The sequence below is a fragment of the Oncorhynchus gorbuscha genome, linkage group LG05 (genome assembly GCF_021184085.1).
Source record: "Oncorhynchus gorbuscha isolate QuinsamMale2020 ecotype Even-year linkage group LG05, OgorEven_v1.0, whole genome shotgun sequence".
Lineage (NCBI taxonomy): Eukaryota > Metazoa > Chordata > Actinopteri > Salmoniformes > Salmonidae > Oncorhynchus > Oncorhynchus gorbuscha.
The window spans coordinates 13,339,350-13,362,055 of record NC_060177.1 but is presented as its reverse complement, the minus strand read 5'-3'; the positions used below and the strand labels follow the sequence as shown (position 1 = coordinate 13,362,055).

Below are 22,706 nucleotides of genomic sequence, written 5' to 3'. Positions count from 1 at the left end.
CTTGCTTGTAATACTAATAACTATAATATTACATTCACTATATTGCTATTTATGTCTAATTATTGTACTTTTTAAGTTATATTCAGTATTATGATCAACAACATCGATTGCATGACCACTAACGCTACTAACAAGTTAGATTACAAATGGAAGAGTTGTGAATGCATGCATGGTAGTTTCTTACAATATGACGTTCCCAAGTTCATTGCATTGCTGTTTCAAAGCTATTCAATTCGTTTTCTGAAGCATAATCGATAATAAAATGGATTGATTGGAGCGAATGTTTGAAACAAGTAGAGCTGTAGGCAGGCATAATGCATTCTTGTTAAGCTAGGTGTCTGAATAACTGACAGCTGTGTCCTCTCGTGAGCTAGCTATCTTACCTACTCAGCTGCCGAGCTAGTCTTTTGAAATACATTTCTAGCTAGCTACATTATTATTTATGCTAGGAGCCACATACACATTTCAGCATGTGCTGCAGTATTTAAATATATTATTTATACATCATTTTGTACAGTCTTGCAACTTTTGGTGGGAATGAGCTAGTTAGCATGAGGACACCGTTATTTGACAGCTGCTGTCGCGCGCTTGTTTGCTGTTTAGGCTCATGTTCCTAAAACCCCATATTTTAACTGTGGAAAAGTCCGTGTGTAACTGCACATACAAAAATAAAAAAAATACTAATGTTGATGTTTAGCCAACTTATTCTACTTTCTGCTGCCAGAACATACCCTAGCTTTTTCACATTCGCTAATCTGTTGCAACCAATGCCCCTTCTGCAACGTTCTTGTTGTTTGCAATGTCATCGCATCTGTGCACTCTTCTACGTCTAGAGAAGTTTACTGGGTATTCGCGGCAAAGATCAAATTCTAACCTGCTGGGCCTAGCGACTGCTGTTGGCCGTCCTCTCCGAAGATCAGCCTGAAGTCCAGCTCCTCATTACCAGTGCAATTTGCAGTAGTCATCGGGGTTGACAGCTCGGTTTCACCCGTCACACGAACGACGGCTAATGCAAAATACTATTTTAAATGTCACAACATTTACAGAACTAACGTTAACTGAAACAACAAAACTTGTTTAATTTAGCAAATCAAAATCGTAGCGAGCAATCGCCCCGCGAGCGGCGTGAACTAGTTTTTCTTCCTTGATTAGAAATCCAAAAATGATTATTTCTCCCCGGAGACGTTAGGTAATACAATGCTTGTTAAACTTTTGATTGTCCTACAACGAGTCTACTCTTTTGTCCTTGCGAACATTAAATTGATTTATCGCTGTTTGGTGTCAACAAGACAGACAAGGTTGTCGGTGAAACTGACTCTCACTGGAGCGCCTTCTATCCCAACTTTTACTAACTGCGCGTGACAGGGCAGTTCCAGTAGTGACGTCAGCAGGGAACTCAACAGAGCGCTGGCACTCTGTCTCTCAATTCCATTCAGAGGGCTTTATTGGCATGGGAAACATACAGTATGTTTACATTGCCAAAGCAAGTGAAATATATAATAAACAAAAGTTAAATAAAAAATCAGAAATGAACAGTAAACATTTATCTCACACACACACCCACAAACACGGATAAGGCTGGCAAGAGCTCCTAGGATATGTAGTTAAATCTCATATTGAAACTCATTGTCTCAACATGAACCTTATTGTAGCTATAATAAAGTTATCTAGATGTACAGCACTGTTGTCCTATTCGGATTTAATCCGAATGAAATTACACATAATCTGAGATCATAACACATTTTCATTTATAATGTCTCAATCACTATTTTTGAATGTATGCAGGCTCTCATATACTGTTGGCCTACATCTCTAACAGACACAATTAAAGTTTAAACGGACCATGCTGGCTCCAATTAACTAAATGTTCTGTGTTCACGTTGCCTTTTGGGCTATAGGAATTCAACAGACTGCCTGCTCCAAGGTCTATGCAATAGTTCTGCATGTCGATGATAAAGTATGTGACATATGCATTAGTATTAAATCTGTCTTTATACTAAGTAGGCCATCACACTTTCCTGGAATGCATTGTTTATGTGATTAGTTAAATATACCCTATACCCTAAAGCAGGGATCATCAACTAGATTCAGCCGCGGGACGATTTTTTTCTTGAGCAGAGGGTCAGGGGGCCGGAACATAATTACAAATAATTTGTAGATTGCAAATTGACCGCAAAAAGCCCAAACAGATATACCATTTGACTAAAACATTTCAAACCTTGCTTACATTTTTATATATGATCACATATACAGTATGTCTCTATTATGCCTGGGAATACTTTGGAACAGATTTCCAAAATTAAAATCACGTGGAGCTGATTTGCTGGTGTTTTTACAGTCTTTTATGTCCAACATTTATAAAAAATGGGCCGCCAGTCGCGGAACCCTTCCCGATAGACTATACGGATAGTTTTTCTGGCCTGGGCAGATCAAGTAAACCTTTTGACCCTTTCGTGTTGAGCAGATTTCACAATCACTTTAATTGTATCACTGCCAACCATTCTGTGCATCATTATTAAACCAAATTATAGCCGACCTTCAACCCTCCTCTCTTAACTATATTGTAACTATATTGTAACTAATATATATATATATATATATATATATATATATATTACTTTAACTGAACGAAAGCTTAAAAATGATTGTGAATGAAAGCTAAGGGTGAATGAAACAGTGAATGAAAGCTAAGGGTCACATTATAAATACAAATATATATATATATAATAATTCAAGAGTGCAATGTACAGATCAGAAATAGTGCAATAACTTTAGCTCAGATAGAGCCTTGCACTACTGGGTTTCAACTGGTAAAGAAAGCTAAGAAGAGCTACTGGGAATTATTGCAGGGTGAATCTGATGGTATAATAAATAAGAAATAAACCCAGCAGCTCAGAGAGTTGTTCCTTCTGATAGTATCAAGATTTCCCCTCTGTGACCCAGCCATCTACTTATGCAAAGCTATACTGGATCACTTAGGGCCTTCTCTATAAGCCTCTGTACTGCTGTGGCTTTGATTGATGTACTGGAAGTGCAACAATAAAAGTTGCTGGGTATTGGTTAAAGATACAGCAATATAAATATGTCAAACAGGGACATTCTCCTAACATCATTGCACCGCGTAGTGCAATACATAGCTACATTAATTAGAATATTAATTTCTACATCATACAAATGAATTGCTCAATTGGTTAAAAAAAGATCAGAGAGGTTCCATTACATCAGAGGTTTAATAACATCAGAGCAGTTTAATAACATCAGAGCAATTTAATAACATCAGAGAGGTTTAATAACATCAGAGCAGTTTAATAACATCAGAGCAGTTTAATAACATCAGAGCAGTTTAATAACATCAGAGCAGTTTAATAACATCAGAGCAGTTTAATAACATCAGAGCAGTTTAATAACATTAGAGAGGTTTAATCACACCAGAGAAGTTTGATCAAACCAGGGAGGTACAATAATATCATAGAGGACAGTTGAATGTCCCCTCATATTGGATTACATTGTTCAACAATGGAAACCGTAAAGTGCCGATGTCTGACTCTATATGACATATGCACAGGAGTTATACATCAACATAAATCAAAGGGAAATGTCCTTCACTGCTAATTTCTCCACAATAATACATTAAATACATGAATATGACTTTATAGAACCGACATATATCATTAATTGATAACTCTTCTTGGACATTGTTCATATTTGTGGAGTTTAGGGGAATATATTCCAATAGTGATTTTGGCCTATATAGAAAAAGATGAATTTTTCTGCAGCTGCCTGGGGTGCATTGAGACAGAACACCTGCATACACAGAATCCTCTTATTGAATATTTGTGAAAGATAACGAATACAGCAAAGATAAGAAAAAACAAGAGAATGTTTTTGTTTGACACATGTGGGCGTACAGACGCTGAAGTTCACAAAAACAATGCGGAAAAAAATATCACATTTCCTGTGGTCTACATTTCCAAGCAAAAGCGCTCACTACATGTAAACCTCACTGACATTCACTGTATGCCATCAGCTGGCGAAATTGAAATCGATTACAAAATATACTAGTTTGAGATCATACTGATAAAACTGCTCTAGGTATGTTACCTTGACAGTGCATGGTTATGTTCATTTAGAAATGACAGTTTAATTCATAAGACAATTCAGTGTTGAAGCATAACCCTCTCTTTTGGTACATTAGGCAACAAACTAATCACTGCATTTTATAGCTGCGATATTGATATTATGGGAAAATGATTGGATTTATATAGGACAAGGGTGTTATGTACAAAGGTGTTATGTGGCCAAAATAGAGAAATAACATAATTTACTAACCTTGAAGTTCCCTGATGTTATTTCATAAAAGCTATTTTGAACATTCAGTTTTAATAAACCATATTCAAAAAATATTTTAATAAGATTTAAAAAGTAAATAACAGATTTAGCTCTTGTCTACCTCACAACCTGCCCAACACTGTAAACACTGACTCAGTAGGATTTGTATGCATTCTCTTTTGTATGGTAGGTTATCATTTGTTTTATTGACATCTGTATGAGTACAATGCAGAATGCATGGGTATGTAATGTATATGATCGTCATGACCCCAAGGCATTATAACACTACTGCTGTAAGAGCATGTCTCCAGACCCACTACTGGTTGCTGCTTAATTCAGGTTACCCGTGTGCCTCTTATCTTCTCATCTTACCTTTAAAGGGAGAAGATAAAGAACACTGTGCACACAAATTGTGTGGGAGGGTGTGGATGTGGTTAACGATATTAAGTTCTCGTAAAGAAAGTAGTGAGGGAAAAAATAAACCCTCTACCCCCTCACTTGTCCTGTGTGAGAGAGAGGTATGTGACGCTCTCTTTCAAGGATTGAGGCTTGTGCTTCTGCACAGCATAGTACACAGACTGCACAACTTCAATGCATCACCTTGACTGACATGAGCCATAATATGGGTTAAATATTGACTGTTATTATTATATTGCACAAGAATCTGTCTGAATTCCTCACTTGAGGAAGGAGGCTTATTTCTAACTTTCTAAATATTGGAGAAGACGGGATTATTTCAGATGTATTTTTTCTGAATTCTAAAGGATTTTCTTTAGGCCTGCTTGTTTTGTATTCAAATACAGAACCACAAGAAAGCAAATGGCAGGAATATATCAATTTCATATTGGTAGATAACTGAACTGAGTATAACAGTAAAAAGCATTTTGATTGAACACCTAAGTGAAAATAGCTACATGTAGACACCATGTAGCCTATTCATAATCGTTTTACATTTCAATTGAACCTTTATTTAACTATGAAAAAATGCAAACGTATACTGGAAAAATTGGCTGAGAAATTGGTACAGAAATTCTGAAGAAGAGTGTAGGATAGACATTGAGTGGTGCGCTCTGGATAAGAGCGTCTGCTAAATGACTTAAATGTTAAATGTTAAATGGTGCATACGACAGGTTTTGTTACGGGTTTGACTTACTGGTTTTCATCCTTGATGTAGGCTGCCCTCCACTGTTTACTGAAAGAACAACAGCTAAATCAAACAAGACCCAACATTATTCGCCTCTCCTCACTGCTCACTTCTTTCCCGTAGTTCTCTCTAATACTGTCAAAGCTCTTCTATTTTTCCTCTTTTTGCCACCAGTACTGTTCTGGATAGCAATGTCAGGGTGTTGCCCAACGCTTGAACCAACAGTCAACACGTGACACAGTCAGACACCCTATTACTGGCAGCGTATGTGTGATGTTCTGACGCTTCAGAAAATCAATCAGACAACCGGTTCATTCAGAGCATGGGAACTGTGCCTGGTGAGGGATCAATACCGGTGACAGATCAGTAATTACTGAACCACAGGGATCATCAGAGGCAATCCTCATTATCAGGTCCAGCGTGAATAGAGCTATGAGCTCATCATGTGGGTTGTACCATCACATTAGCTTTGATCTAGGGTGGAGAGAAGTTCAATACATGTATGACTTTCTTGTTTGTTTTTTAGTGTATAAATGTATAAGTCTATTCTATTCTATGAAGTATGTTCTTTTCGGTCAGCGGAGTCAAAGAAGGCCTGAATGGGCACTGGTCCTGGAAGTCACCATAAGGTTATAACAAAATATTGATTTGAATATAAATGATTATAAGATAGTTCAAACAGGTATGGGCTGGGGATTTAGAATGCCAAAAAAGGTCCACAGGTTGTCAGTGGCTCTTCAGTACAATAGTCTACAATCATGATTTAGTACATGTATCATCATGGCAGAGCACGGATAGAAGCTCATCAAACTAGTCTACCACACATGCGTACACAGCAAAGTTTAACCATAAGAGTAAGGATCAATATCAAAATGGTTTTAAGACAGATGCATGCATAATTGAATTGAACAATTAACCCAGTATTGAAACACAATAATGACGTGGCTGTCTGTCTCCAATCCACACAGCCAAACTCAAGTTGTACTCAAGTGCAATAATACATTAACACAAAACAGAAATATAAGACTGATCCCACTGTGGATGGAAGTTGGCCCACACATTTGACCCTGTTCCATTTGAGTACCCCACAGGTAGCCGACACGTACTATTAAAAACGTTCCATAATGTACATTACATCTAACATACCTTCTAAACAGCAAAATGTCATAAAAACAAAAGCTGGAGAGCAATTTTTTTGTTGTTGAAATGTCCATTCTATATCTTAGATTTCTATCTGGGCTACCCGTGCTATTCAATAGGGAAGGCGTCATCTCTTGCGACAGATTGACGTCATCATTATTCGCCACCGACGCATGTGCATATAAATGTTTGAAAATTGAACGGAAAATACAGTCCGGTAAAAACGTATATAATCAAATATATCTTGTTCTCGGAGGCATTTGATAAATTATACACTATAATGAAAAACAACAGAAACGATATTGTCTATTTGTGAAGACGTGCACCAGCTGATTCTTCCTACCTAACGTTAGCTAGCTAGTAAGCAAGTTAACTTACCATCGGAATGCAGTCTGTGAAGGTTGGCTACTCAGTATTGTTTACGTTGATATCAAAACACAACTACTCGTCCTCGGGTCATTTCAGAGCACTAGCATGTAGTCATGGTACAATCAGTTCAGCCTGTGGTGCCCATCCCATGTCAACCACAGCACAGTCTGTGGTCATTCGCATTCCCAGACACATGCAGGAGCAGGTAGAAAATGTGAAGCAAGTGAGAAGCAAGAACAAAGTCAACACCATCAAGGCTGGCAAGCTCCTAATCAAAAGCAAGAACCCAGAACTGAATCAGTCCACAGGCTACACACTTGGGAAATTTGAGCAGCCCCATCTCTCCTCCAAAGGATGGAAACACAACAAATCATTTGGTGACTACTTCACGGTTAACAACACTCAGCGTACTCCACCCGTTGTCACTGAAATCCAGGATGAGGAGGGTGACAAACTCAAAGAGAAGAGTAAACCTATTACATTTCACAACCTTCACCTCTGCCCGGACTTAGTGGAGGCTTTGAGCAAGGACAACATAACTCACCCTACAACCGTTCAACTACAAACCATCCCCAAGCTCCTGAAAGGCTATAACATCCTGTGTGCAGCTGAGACAGGCAGCGGCAAAACCCTGAGCTACCTGTTGCCTGTCATTCACAAACTACAGGCTGAGAAAGCAGCAGATTCCGAGTCTATAGAGACCACACCCAGGACTCGCTCCGTTATCATTGTCCCCTCTAGAGAACTTGCTGACCAGGTCTCAGCTGTGGCTAGGAGCCTGTGTGGCCCATTCAGGCTGATGGTGAAGACAGTGGGAGGTGGGAGAGGTGTGGGCAACATCAAGCTGGCCTTCACCAAGGGTCCCCCGGATGTGTTGGTGGCCACACCTGGTGCCCTTGTCAAGGCCCTGCGGAGACGCTACCTAGACCTGAGGGAGCTCAGCTTCATGGTGGTGGACGAGGCAGACACCATGTTTGATCCCAGCTTCTCTGGCATGCTGGAGAGCATCCTGGCCCAGACCCGTGTGGCCTGTGACCCCTCAGAGACCCAGGGCCCTGGCTCCACCCGCAAGGCCCAGCTGGTGGTGGTGGGGGCCACGTTCCCCGGTGGGGTCGGAGAGGTTCTCAGCCAGGTCATCATCATTACTTTTCCATTGGTTGCGTCCCAAACTCCCTATACACCCTACTCCCTATACTATAGTGCACTACCACATAGGACTCTGGTCAAAAGTAGTGCATATTCCTGCCTCATTATGTAAAATGTGTTGAGACCCATGGAAAAATGCACATTAAAATGAGACTGACTTGTTCTTATAGGTGACGGACCTGGGCAGCATGGTGACCATCAAGAGCAAGAATCTTCACTTCCTCATGCCACATGTAAAACAGACCTTCCTGAAGGTATTCTCCACCTTTTGTCTTGTTTTCATTGGTTTGGTATTAGTGCTTTGTTTCTTTGGTGTTCTTCAATATTGTAAAGTGTCTATGGGGCCTATATAAAAAACATGTACTAGTACTTAGGTATTCATAGTAGAGCTGTCAAAGTGAATCAGTTAACTGCACTAATTTTAATGCACACTTAATTTTTTTTATTGTGATTATTCACATTGTCTGAAGGCATTAAAAATACATCAGCTCTACAGCTAAAAACAACATTGCGATGCCAAATCAAGTTGACATTGAGGTTAAAGAAAGAGTTCATCAATTTATCAGATTTTGCTTCCTGTTACTTTGGACAAAAACAAGATGTCAATATTCCATAATGCTTTTTGTCTAAAAATCTATTACAGCTCAAATTGAGCAAATTCTGAATTTAATTGCGATTCATCATAGCAAATCCTGCGATTTAAACTTTTTTTAAAATTGTTTGACAGAATACTATGAATTACATTAGTATAATATAAATGATGTAGTAATTTATAGCATTAAAGTATAAACGATTTAATATAATTTATAGTATACTATATATAACACATCTATATTATTCCATGTTCAGGTGAGGGGAGCTGACAAGCTTCTGGAGCTCCACCAGGCGCTGAAGGCAGCAGAGCAGGACAAGGCTGGGGTGTTGGTGTTCTGTAACCGGGCTTCTACAGTCAACTGGCTGGGCTACTCACTGGAGGACATGGGGCTGAGACACGTCCGACTGCAGGGAGAGATGCCTGCCTCCCTCCGGGCTGGAATCTTCCACTCCTTCCAGAAGGGACAGGTGATATGAGACGAGAAAAGACTTTGTCTGCTTATGCAGTTTCAAATTCCTTATCAAACTCCATGTGACAATATCCATGTCCATATTGTGTGACAAGCTCCATGTCACACAATAAACACTTTAAAAAGATACCCAGTAACAATAACACATTGACCACAGATCATAACAAAACACATAGCTAACATGTTATAGGCTACGTTTCACATTCTATCCCTATAGGTAGACGTGCTGATCTGTACCGACATCGCTTCCCGAGGACTGGACACCCAGAGGGTCAGTCTGGTGGTCAACTACGACTTCCCAGAATCTCACACGGACTACATCCACCGGGCTGGACGGGTGGGCCGGGTAGGGAGTGTGGAGGATGGGGAGGTGCTCAGCTTCGTCACCCACCCCTGGGACGTGGAGCTGGTGCAGAAGATTGAGACGGCTGCCCGGAGGAGGACAAGTCTGCCTGGGATGGAATCCTCCATCAGGAAGCCTGAGCGCAAAGCAGCCGAAGAGGAGGAGGAGGAGGAAGAAGAGGGGTTGCTCTACTAGTTGGTCTGCCACAAATAAGGATATTACCAAAGCAGAACTAACTTGTTTGATTAATTTGTTCATTAAAATGATTGTATCCATGATAGCCAAAACCAGCTGTGTGAGACTGAATCCTTTGTCTCCAACACAGGCATTATCGTCTTTTAATTTGACCTTTTTAGATGCCATATCATGTTTGAGACTGGAACTATGATCTGACTTCTCTTTTTAACCCAGATAGCTACCGCATGTCATTCCAAAGAGGAAGTGTCTTTAGTAATGTACAAAAATCATGCCCTCTTACAAGCAGCAGGTGTGTGGCACGTTTGCACTTCTCACGGGTAATCACAGGGTGGCAGTATTTACTTTATTTGACCTGTCATACAGCAGTCATACAGTAACCAGAGAAGGGCTATGGCTGAATATAGCCTTATTTTAATGCTCATCCACATGCCGCAAGCCCTTCTTTTATGGAATTTAACTCAGCCATACTAACTTATTTTGGTAAAACATAGGTTAAATAATCTAATAAAATACATTTAGAACAAGTATGGAATACCGATTTTCCTTTTCCTTCCAGAAACGAAAATAATTTCCTTAACAAAAAGAATAACTCATATAACCCTTCATGTATCTGGTAGGGTGCCACTGAGACAACGGTGCTAATCTCTTCTCACTAACCACAGGTAGACCCACATTAGCATATTACATTTGGGAAAGTGGTCTTCACTCTGTTTCTGCTTTTGTGTGTAATACAGAAGCACGACATTAAAACCTCCATATGTAGAAATGTCCATGAATCTACAGTCAAGTTGGATTCAGGCTCTAACCTTGAAGTCTCCCATTGATGTCTGTGGTTACTTGTTCTAGAGGAAGCAAGATGTTTGAACATGATGTGTTGGAGTGAAAATAAATCTCTGTGAAATCTGGTTTCTGAATATGCCTCTATATTTTCTCACTTATTGAGTTTGATGAGAGCCCTGTAATTTTCATCATAGGTACACTTCAACTATGACAGACAAAATGAGAAAAAAAATCTAGAAAATCATATTGTAGGAATTTTAATGAATTTATTTGCAAATTATGGTAGAAAATAAGTATTTGGTCAATAACAAAAGTTTATCTCAATACTTTGTTATATACCCTTTGTTGGCGATGGCAGAGGTCAAATGTTTTCTGTAAGTCTTCACAAGGTTTTCACACACCGTTGCTAGTATTTTTGCCCATTCCTCCATGCAGATCTCCTCTAGAGCAGTGATGTTTTGGGGCTGTTGCTGGGCAACACGGACTTTCAACTCCCTCCAAAGATTTCCTATGGGGTTGAGATCTGGAGACTGGCTAGGCCACTCCAGGACCTTGAAATGCTTCTTACGAAGCCACTCCTTCGTTGCCACCTCATAGCACTATTTCCATAATATAAGGCTATGTTATTGGTTTTTGAAAAAAGTACCATACAATATTTGCACATGCCTATCACCTCTGTACGCGTTGGAAAATGATCCCTTTATGTGTGTGTGTGTTGGGTGGGTGTATGAGGAATGTTTTACAGCGTTTCAGCTTGCAGAGGTATCACCACCCTTCCCATAGCCACCTGGATCCTGTCTAGGGAAGAAAAAGAAGAAAGATGTTATTACATGGCCTTCAAGAGCTACATGACTGCTGAGGTGACATATCTGACCCCTTAGGATTTGTGGCATTCCTTGTGTATTTGTTTCCCGTATGTTCCACTTCGTTTCTCCTTTCTACTTGTGACACTATTTGAGTTTTTTTAGGCCTATCTCTATTACGTGACTGGCAGGGTAGCCTAGTGGTTAGAGCGTTGGACTAGTAACTGAAAGGTAACTGAAAGGAAAAACAGCCCCAAAGCATGATGTTTCCACTCCATGCTTCACAGTAGGTATGGTGTTCTTTGGATGCAACTCAGCATTCTTTGTCCTCCAAACATGACGAGTTGAGTTTTTACCAAAAAGTTATATTTCGGTTTCATCTGACCATATGACATTCTCCCAATCTTCTTCTGGATCATCCAAATACTCTCTAGCAAACTTCAGACGGGCCTGGACATGTACTGGCTTAAGCAGGGGGACACGTCTGGCACTGCAGGATTTGAGTCCCTGGCGGCATAGTGTGTTACTGATGGTAGGCTTTGTTACTTTGGTCCCAGCTCTCTGCAGGTCATTCACTAGGTCCCCCCGTGTGGTTCTGGGATTTTTGCTCAACGTTCCAGTGATCATTTTGACCCCATGGGGTGAGATCTTGCGTGGAGCCCCAGATCGAGGGAGATTATCAGTAGTCTTGTATGTCTTCCATTTCCTAATAATTGCTCCCACAGTTGATTTCTTCAAACCAAGCTGCTTACCTATTGCAGATTCAGTCTTGCCATTCTGGTGCAGGTCTACAATTTTGTTTCTGGTGTCCTCTGACAGCTCTTTGGTCTTGGCCATAGTGGAGTTTGGAGTGTGACTGTTTAAGGTTGTGGACAGGTGTCTTTTATACTGATAACAAGTTCAAACAGGTGCCATTAGCACAGGTAACGAGTGGAGGACAGAGGAGCCTCGTAAAGAAGAAGTTACAGGTCTGTGAGAGCCAGAAATCTTGCTTGTTTGTAGGTGACCAAATACTTATTTTCCACCAAACTTTGCAAATAAATTAATTAGAAATCATACAATGTGATTTTCTGGATTTTTTTCTTCTCATTTTGTCTCTCATAGTTGAAGTGTACATATGATGAAAATTACAGGCCTCTCTCATCTTTTTAAGTGGGAGAACTTGCACAATTGGTGGCTGACTAAATACTTTTTTTGCCCCACTGTCCCTGTAGACATCCTTGTGCTGTACACATCCAGACTGAGTGAGACTTGAGCTTTTTACCAGTTCTTACAGTATTACTACACTGAACAAAAATATAAATGGAACATGTGAAGTGTTTGTCCCATGTTTCTTGATCTGAAATGAAATGTTCCATATACACAAAAAGAGTATTTCTCTCAAATTTTGTGCACAAATTTGTTTTCTGGGGACAATAAAATGCCACTCTAAAATGTGCTGTTTTTTCACACAACACAATGCCACAAGTGTTGAGGGAGCATGCAATTGGCATGCTGACTGCAGGAATGTATACCAGAGTTGTTGCCACAAAGTTGAATGTTAATTTCTTTACCATAAGCCGACCTCCAACGTAATTTTAGAGAGTTTGGCTATGCGTCCGACTGGCCTCACAACCGCAGACCACGTGTAATCACACCAGCACAGGACCTCCACATCCAGCTTCATCTGCTGGATCGTCTGAGACCGGACAGCTGGTGAAACAGGAGTATTTCTGTTGGTAATAAAGCCCTTTTGTGGGGGAAAAACTCATTCTGATTGGCTCTTCCTGGCTCCCCAGTTGGTGGGCCTATGCCCACCCAGGCCCACCCATGGCTGCGCCCCTGCCCAGTCATGTGTAATCCATAGATTATGGCCTAATTTATTTATTTCAATTGACTTTATTTCAATATAAACTTTAAACATCTGCTATCTGAGCAGTTAACCGATCGCTGCAGCTGTACATAGTCCATCTGTAAATAGCCCACCCAATTCACCTACCTCATCCCCATACTGTTTTTATTTATTTACTTTTCTGCTCTTTTGCACACCAGTATCTTTACTTGCACATGACCATCTGATCATTTATCACTCCAGTGTTAATCTGCTAAATTGTAATTATTCGCTCCTATGGCCTATTTATTGCCTACCTCCTCATGCCTTTTGCACACATTGTATATAGACTCTTTTTTTCCTACTGTGTTATTGACTTGTTTATTGTTTACTCCATGTGTAACTCTGTGTTGTTATCTTTTCACACTGCTATGCTTTATCTTGGCCAGTTTGCAGGTGTAAATGAGAACTTGTTCTCAACTAGCCTACCTGGTTAAATAAAGGTGAAAAAAATAAATAATATGAACTGTAACTCAGTAAAATTGTTGAAATTGTTGCATGTTGCGTGTATAATTTTGGTCAGCATATATTATTTTAATACTATATTAGGAGCAGTCTTGTACTCCATTAGTAATTACAATGTGCTTATCAATGCACTTCCTTATACTGAAAGATGATTTAGTATAGTAAATAGAATAAAACATTTGGACAAAGTAAAGCCTAACATGAGAACTAAGGTTAAGGATTAGCAGCAACAGGTGGTCTGAACTGAGTGTAGGTGTTCCAGAGTGTTCACATCAGAATCCCTGGAATAATGTTGTCCTTATACTTCTGTCTGCAGCTCACTCTGTGGGTTAACACCACCTTACGGGTTTGTCTTATTTTCACATTCCTCTGCCCAGCAACGAGTGCCAAGTTCTTTCCTCTACTACACTCTGCCCTGAAAACAAGGGCCAAGTTTGGCTACACAGCGTTCCTCCTCTATAGTAGACTGGGGGGAGGCTAAGTGTGTAGTTAGATGCTTTTTTGGCCTACCGCGTCACTTTATACACAGAAAATCTCCACTAAACATAGAATCACATGGTTCATCCCTAACTCTCTGCTGATAACTTCAGAACAAAGTTGACTACAAATACAAACTTGCCAATGTCTTTGCAATTGATACAAAAAAAGCAAGGTATACAATTATGCTTCAAATAAAAATAAATTCCACACATTAACGATAGAAGTCATCCCCAGCATTAACTTCAAGGCACACCTGTTTGTTTAAATGCATTCTAGGTGACTACCTCATAAAGCTGGTTGAGAGAATGCAGAGTGTGCAAAGTTGTCATCAATGCAAAGGGTGGCTTCTTTGAAGATTCTAAAATATATTTGTTTAGCGTTTTTTTACTACATGATTCCATATCTGTTATTTCATAGTTTTGATGTCTTCACTGTTATTCTACAATGTAGAAGAAAAACCCTTGAATGAGTAAGTGTATCCAAACTTTTGACTAGTACTGTACATTACATGTATAGTCAATTCAGTTATATTTTGCTACTTCTAGGCTACTGTCTGTAATTTGTCTCAATATATTTCATGACGTGTAGCCTAACATGTGCGCAATGATGTGTTAAGTCTGTGTGGTGTATTTGGGAAACGCATGTTACATCTGATCTATTTCTATTATGTTTCACTATTATGCCCCTGCGTGTGGTACCATGCGACGTCTCTCTCAGACCCTATCCTCTAATGGACTTCAAAGCGCTTTTTACGACAGTAGATGGAACACAGCTACGGACATAATTGTCTACAATGCAGAAGTGACTACAAAGCCCCTTAAGGTCTCTCTTTTATGACGTATTTCCGCTCTCCCAGCGCTATCCCCTACACGCCGCACCCCCCCCTCCAACACCAAGCGCCACTACAGTTCACTATTTGGCCACTTTGAGATTTCCTCAGCGAGGAGGGGTTTTTACTCAATAGAGCAGGACTTCTGGTTATATGTGCATCTGAAGGGCTGATTGCAGGCAATGAAGCAGTAGGACATTAGCAGGTAGGATAGCATTTTCTGCCGGTTTATTATGTCCAGTCCGCTTCTTGAATAGACGTCGAAATGAGACATTCTCTCTGTCCATGCTTGGTTTAATTAGGGATATGATGGGAGTGCGTTGCAAAACAGCGAGCAAGGCGATGTAGACCTTGCTTGACTATCGAATGAATGGGATTGTATGTCTTGTTTCACAGTTATCCTTACTGCATAGTTTTTACTGGGATGTAAACTCTGAACTGTTGTGCATACTGTTTCTTATTTCAATTCCGGAGCGTGTCCCCTACTTTTCGGGAATTTATGGTCAAATCACATTTCATGGTGTGAGATTAGGCTGCAGATGATGTTGGTTGTGGAGGAATTTCACATTAACGTCATTGCATTTTCATCCTACTACAGGAAATTCAGTAGTTTAGACCCAAATGTACCCTTTCGGCTAAATTACCACATATATTGCATTTGGTGAGAAGAGAAGCAGGAGTCGAAGCCCATGTGTTTTGGGGACGCTCTGTTTGTGAAATGACAGTGGCGAATTGAACCCTTTTTAATAACACCGCGTTTGTAAACTTAACATTACTGAGTATATCCAATGTAACAGAACCTCAATTCTTGTTAGAAATATAGGCTGTGCATGCGTAGGGGTCATGGCAATTCAATTGTAACTGCATGGCGATTTGAAACCGCCATATTATAACCCGATAGCCGCTACCATCAGTGAGTACCACTAGACTAAAGACTCATTTTAAAACTTTGCATTATCTCAGTTCATACATGATACGCCATTGAAGTATCTATGCTTTGATATGTTTTTATATGAAACACAACACAGTGTGCCAAGCTGTTTCCTTATATCAGAGGCACTCATTGCATAGTGAATCTGGCCGAATAAGCACGCGAATTAATTTTAAATCCAACCACACTCGTCCTGTATTTCAGCAGCAGTTTTCCACGTCCGTGAGCTTTGCATCAGCATGGGTGCTGGTCGCTACAATATATCAAGGTGTCGCTCGTCATAAGAACCGCAACATTGTAACCAGGAATATGCAACGGTCCGGATAATTGTTGGCTGTGGAATTTCCACGAATTACTCTATTTACTTTGTGATTTAAAGCTGTTGTGTGCCTTCTTGACTTAAATGTAATGTAATGTTCTTGCAGCGCATGGTAGTGCCACACCCCTTGACTTGCATTGACGTACCACTGTGATCATGTAGCCTATTAAATGCAGAATATCATCAATTGACCATTCATTTTGCACGGCATAGCCTACCATTGCTTGGTATAACTACAATTCGATCCTTTTGAGAATACTACGAATATAATGTTCCTTATTTTTTCATGTGGTGAATGATTATTCAAATGACTGCATGTACAGTGTTGATACATTCTTATTTTATTGCTGTTTGTAAAGGACCACTAGTAAAGCTGGGCAAACTTGTCATTTAGCCTATAAGAATCTTGGAGTGCGGCTAGAGGTAGACTTGTTGGTTTCAGCTGGTAAGCAGAAGGTTGACACTGTTGACTGGCAGAAAAAGGGGCATGTTTGAAATGTTTGCTGAGCAAGCTAGGTTTTTTTGGGTAGTTTTATGGACAAAAAAGTACATGGTTCAGAAGACTCCCTGGTTTAGTCCTTGGCGTGCCAGTAAAAGACATGACCTTCTAGTGAAGATGTTCTGGGTACATAATGTCTCAGAGAAGACTGACTGGTAGCTCTGTTGGGACAACAAACCAATCCCAGTATGGTAGGTATGTCTGTGAAATGAGTCATTGATCCTATTGATCTGCCAGGGTAAGGTAATGTCACTCTACATGGGGTAGGCACCTTCTCTTCATCTAGTTCAGGGCTGTTCAATGCCAATCCTGTTGGGCCAAAACACTTCTAGTTTTCATGCTCTTCTTCTAATAAGACTGAGGACACCAGGAAAGTGCAATAAACTGCCAGGTAGAAACTAAAAGCAGTAGCGTGGGCTCTCCAGGACCGGAATTTAACAGCTCTGGGCTCGGTTTCTCAAAAGCATCGTAAGGCTATGTTCATCATCAGAACCATTGCGCTCAGTGGTTTTAATGATTAACTTAGCATTAATATGCTTTTGGGAAACTGGGCCCTGGTCTAGTTGTTGAAACCGATGGAGGGGCTGCATGGCTTTTCCCAGAGGATTGGTCTTCCACTCTGTCATAGAAAAGCAATGAAGTATTTGAATACACATAGAGCTGTTATCTTCCGAATAAACTCTTAAAGACCTAGTAATATTTTACATCAATAGCAGTCAATATTAATCGTCATCTTAATTCAGTCTCATCTGAAAGTTGTTCATTTTTGGTTATCTGCACGAACCCTGGCTAACAATTTAACACAGCAATACAAAATTAGGTATTTAGTAAATACATTATTAAACCCAACTAATCACACAGAATTACACATACACATATTTATAAAGGAAAATGTCCCTAGCGGGCGGAACAGATATGACAGCTGGTTACACAAAAGAAAAGGGCTGGGTTTGAGTGAAAGAGCGGGAAGACTGAGGAACAAAGGACGAAGCTGTGCTATCGTAAATACAGTATCATATGCATTCTAAATTACCGTCCATTTGGAAAAGGAAAATGCAATAAATATTTACTCTGTGCTGCGCTTCGGTAGGTTGGTGGTAGATGGAAGGCCGTGTTGCCCAACCGGGTCCTTTGAAGAATGTCTCTGCTGGAAAATTGAATACGTTGTAGTAATGTCATTGTGTGGTAGACGGGATACTCTGTCTGTTCCTTCCTAACCCTCGTTTGCAGCAGCTGTTGCTAACTCAACGGCTAGGAGGTATCACTTCTGTAGTGAATAAGAGTTCAAAGTTTATACCATTCGCAACCAAAGCTCACGTTGATGTTGGCTTCGTTCTGTAGTTATTATCTCAACCATTCTGACATCGGACCATCGTCCTCGGAACAGGAGGTTATATTGTCGTCAAGGGCTTATATAGGAAGGGAGAGGAGGGCGTGTTTGAAACGTTTTATAGCCCATGTACCTTCACAGGGGCGGGCCACTGATTGAGCAGAGCCCTATCTTATGAAAAACAAAATCTCACATTTTAGAAGCTAAAATCACGTTTCATCCTCTCACAAATAATTTCATATTCAAACATTTAAATTGAACAACAATTCCATGTGAATCCGATAACTCTGATGTGTAGACTTTCCACTGTAGAGTTTGTCATCTTATCATTGATGAGAATGTCTCAGATGACAACTGAACTGACATCATATTCATTAAGTACCACCTCATATGTTACATTGGTCGGATTACCAGAATATAGTTCATTTCCCCCCACATTCTGATGTTCCTAGAATCTCTATGTTAACCAAGGGTTTTGCAAATGTGACATCAGTAGGGTAGAGAGAGGAAAAAGGGGGAAAGAGGTATTTATGACTGTCATAAAGCTAACCCCAGGCCAACGTCATGACAACAGTCTGAGGTATGTTTGCTCAGATTTGATATGTGTGGCCTGATCAATATGGGTGTGACCATCTGAAATCACAACTCGTACAGCACTATAATCACAATGATTTTCAACTGGTCGAACAGTACTGTTTCCATTGAATTCCGCTGTTGCCCACCATTTTGTCTTACTGAACGCAACCCTGGTTAATTTTCCACTTGACCATTTGTAAAATATAAGAACTATTTAACCGTTCTTATTGATGCTTAGTATGCACTGCAGGTCAGTCATCCCCAGCATTAACTTCTATCGTTTTCATGCTTACACACATCTGACATTCACGAAACATCAATCAAAAGCCTTTTCCTCCTTGTATTAGAAACTGCTCTGACCTTTTTAAACGTGTGTATTCATCCATTACATTATTAGCAGTTTGAGCTACATTCTGTCAAAGCAGCAATGATTGACAAATATTCTTACTGTTTCAATGGGTCCGTTTGTCAAATTCCCAGCACTGAGATGAGTGGCATGAAGTGACAGTATTTAGAATAACAATCAGGCCCTTTATGAAACTGCTGTTTGACGCTAACCAGTATAGCTGCCTTATTTTCCCGTGAATGGAGTCGTGAATGCAGTATTTATATTCACATGGTTTAATATGAACAATAAATACATCACTTTAGCAGCAGAAGTTTAATATGAATGTGTGATGATGGGATACATGACAGCATTTGTATGTTCTACGTTAATGGCAATATGATTGTAAGCGTTAACACACATTCTGTTATGATTATAGACTACAGTCTGTCAGTTTGTTTGGCATCCATGCCATTTCCCACATGGTGCTCAACCCCTGATTCATGCATTGTTCTGTATTTTACATACTAAACCTGATAGTGCCACATTCCAACTATAGGTGATAATAAGAGCCTCTCAAAGCCACAGGCCAATGTGTTTATGGCTTATTAAGACCTCTAAGGCCAATAGCATCCGGTTGTGGAGGAGTTCATCACGACTGTGATGGCTAATTTATTGATCCAGCCTGTGTTGTGTTCAGAGTGGCCTCTGCTGCCTGTCATCACAACCCAGGGAGAGGAAGTAATGAGCAGGGCTGGCTGCCCTACGTCCCAAATAGCACCCTATTCCTTATATAGTGCACTACATTTGACAAGCTTTGTAGGGAATCGAGTGCTATTTGGGAGTCAACCAGTCTGTCGACAGGCAGCATAATTACAGCAGTATGTACAATGTCAACTTGGTGGTCTGGAGGACCAGGGGAGAGGAGGGGGGCTTTGCTGCCAAGGCCAGCAGTCAGGTGGCTTTGTTCTGGGGGGAGAGGTGAGGCCCAGGCCTACTGGGATGGAGATGAGACTCAGGGGAAGATAAGTAGCTCTCTGTGGGCTTGGTTGATGTGTGCAGACTGCAGAGCAGAGGAAGTGGTCGGGGCAGAGAACTATTCTTATCGATAACTACGGTGTATCCTTAGTCTCCAATTGTTTTTATTTGACTACATAATTTGATCACTTGAGTTGTAGCCAGTCTCTTGATTAATGCGTTGTGTATCACTCCACTGGGTAACATACTTGGGTATAAAGGTGAGTTAACCTCTATAATACTCTTAAGAACCATTTTAGGTTTGATTATTTATGGAAGGTAAGCTACGACCGTATATGAATGCAGTCCATAGTAGCAGCCACGTTCTGGAATGCAGCCCCAGGGCTGTGTTCGTGCACATTAACAACAATATATCTGAATTTCACACCTCAGTGTGACCCAGCCCAGCTATGTGTAACCTTATACAAAAGAGCCAAATCATGAGATTCCAATACTTCGGCAGCATTCCTTTTGAACTTTGAAGACCAGGGCTTTTCTGTGCCTGCCTGTCCTTAACGTTTAGTTAGGATACAATCTGATTCTCCACCCTTTTCCAGAAGTGTATTGATTAAAAAGCATGGGATTGGTTTAATTGTTGGCTGGAGGCAGTTTCCACCGTTGTAAAATCCATTTGAGAAAGTGTGCTAATGCACACTCTGGGAGAAGTGTAGAGAACTTGCCTTAGTTTGGACCCAGACAGAGAGCATGTGACCCAAACCCACGGTTCAGTGGGTGCACTCCTGTGCTCTCCCACCCTGTCACATTCTCATGTTCAGTTATAATTAGCAACAAGCAACACACGCCATTCAAGTATCACAGGCTCACAGCTGCAGCTCGCTGGACAACAGTCCTGCCAACAGCAACTGATAAAATACTACACCTCTGACATGCACAGGATCCAAAAGGTTGGAGGTTGAAATTGGGTATTCATATTCCAGTCAACATTTCCCATACTGTGTCCCTTCCACTTCCACTCATCCACTCATTGAGTTGTAATGTCAAGGCCTTCCTGTTTGCATTGCAAATCAAATATGGCTGCTTGCCAGGCATGTCTCAAAGCTATTTCAGCTTGATTGGCCTTTGTAAATTGTTTGTTTAAGTACTGTACATTACACAAGGGTAGTCCATGCTTGTGGTGAGGGCTGATCATTCTTAGCAGTTCTGATGCAAGAAGTCCTATAATTGAAAAGAGATGCCAGGCTTAAAGCTACATTCTGAGATTAGAGAAAGCAGCTGCAGCCCGGGCTTTGTTTTGGTATACAGCGGAGGGATGGGGCTGTGGAGATGTAACCCCGCTCAGATTCATAGATGGAGTTCTAAATGCAGTCAATGAGTAGGACTAAATGGAACTGAAATGACCATTGAACAGATCCAAGACTGTACTTTTTAAAGATTCAGTGATGCTATTTCTCTGGAATTGCCTCTTGAATACAGCTTCTCTGGCCTGTGGTGTTTGCCATGCAGGAGAGTCCTCACTGTTATGTCATGTGAGACAATGGCCCTTCATCTGTAGCCTGTGTAATCTGACAGGACAAGCTGCATTAGTTCAAATGGCAAGGAACATTTGTGAGAATTATGTTTTAAAAATGGGGTCTGTTCTGATCAGATCTTTCATTTGGCTGTAGCCTATGGTGTCTTTGTGAAAATTAAAGTCTGAAGCCTTGCAAAAAGCAACGTTACAGATTCATATCCAGACCCATGCAGCACTCCAACGTAGGCCCATAGCCTGAAGAGATGTGTTACTAACTCAGCAACTGTTCCTCATATCTTATATGGTGTTGCTGTTCCTCTAGACCAAAATGACTTGAATTATGACTGGTTCTAGATTTAACTGGTGCTTAAAGATGTATTTTATTAAGGTTTTGCATAATTTGTCAGTTTAAAAAAATAGTGTTAACGAGCCAAAACGAGTCTTCCATTTCGTATAATCTGTTATATCCCACAAAAAAAATCTAATTCCAATTCGTACAATATGTTACCCATTTGTAAGTGCTTAACATACCGTTCAATCTCTTTAACTACTGTAGTATCTTCTAGGAACTGTTGGCAACCTGTTTCATTAGCTTCTGTGCTAGAATCAGCTAATTATCCACTTACTCTGTTAACTATATTGCTTTAATTGCCTTGGATGTAGTTTGGCTTTTCTCAATGATTCATTTAAAGTTGTTCTATTTAATTAGTTTGTATTGACTTTGTCCTTTCCTCCAACAGTGATCCGTTACCATTAGAAAATATATTTCAAATTAACTGTATTCTGTAATTGAAAGCGATTGGGGGTTCTAACGACTTACATTTACATTATAAAAATGTAATTTAACAACAGACAAGTTTTTATTTAATGAAAGGGACAGAGCCTGTGAAGTGAGAACCACATACCACGGAACTCCAGCTTGTACTGAACATGTTTATATTGCAGAATCGGACACAGGATATCATACTTTCCCATTCCACATTATTAGGTGTCCTTAAGAAGGTGCACTTTACTGGCCTTTGGGCCAAATTCAAGGTGTCGTGTCACTGGCTGCATTCCCTAAAGAGCCCTGGTCAAAAGTAATGCACTATTTAGGGAATAGGGTGCCATTTGGCCCCTGAACCCACCCTCCTTTGGCCCAGGCCAGTGCTAGGGGAACAAACTGTCATACTGGATCACCGCAGCTGAAAGCAGATCTGCTCTGAAATCTGTTTGAGGTTGCAGCTGAAAGCCTCTGCTATTGCTGGACTTTGGTATTGGCAGATCACCATGGATGGC

The 22,706-nt window shown here is 40.4% G+C and overlaps 3 protein-coding genes across 4 annotated transcripts in view; 2 read left to right on the top strand and 1 right to left on the bottom strand.

Annotated features, from left to right (window-relative positions):
• The window catches only part of LOC124035541 (nuclear factor of activated T-cells, cytoplasmic 3-like), a 101,565-nt gene extending 100,234 nt beyond the window's left edge, over nucleotides 1–1,331 (bottom strand). For both annotated transcript variants that reach the window (XM_046349003.1, XM_046349004.1), the window contains exon 1: nucleotides 875–1,331. In XM_046349003.1, coding sequence (XP_046204959.1) covers nucleotides 875–965 — 91 coding nt within the window. In that variant the 5' untranslated portion in view covers nucleotides 966–1,331. The remainder of the gene's footprint in view (nucleotides 1–874) is intronic.
• A 5,436-nt stretch (nucleotides 1,332–6,767) lies between these two features.
• LOC124035542 (probable ATP-dependent RNA helicase DDX28) lies at nucleotides 6,768–10,638 on the top strand. Its single transcript, XM_046349007.1, has 4 exons — nucleotides 6,768–8,114; nucleotides 8,299–8,382; nucleotides 8,978–9,190; nucleotides 9,410–10,638. Exons 1-4 carry the CDS (start codon nucleotides 6,999–7,001, stop codon nucleotides 9,728–9,730), a joined length of 1,734 nt encoding a protein of 577 aa, XP_046204963.1. The 5' UTR covers nucleotides 6,768–6,998; the 3' UTR covers nucleotides 9,731–10,638.
• Nucleotides 10,639–15,041: 4,403 nt separating this feature from the next.
• LOC124035540 (talin-2-like) overlaps nucleotides 15,042–22,706 on the top strand; it is a 173,957-nt gene continuing 166,292 nt past the window's right edge. The window contains exon 1 of the mRNA XM_046349002.1: nucleotides 15,042–15,165. The gene's annotated coding sequence lies outside the window, so the exon portion shown is untranslated. The remainder of the gene's footprint in view (nucleotides 15,166–22,706) is intronic.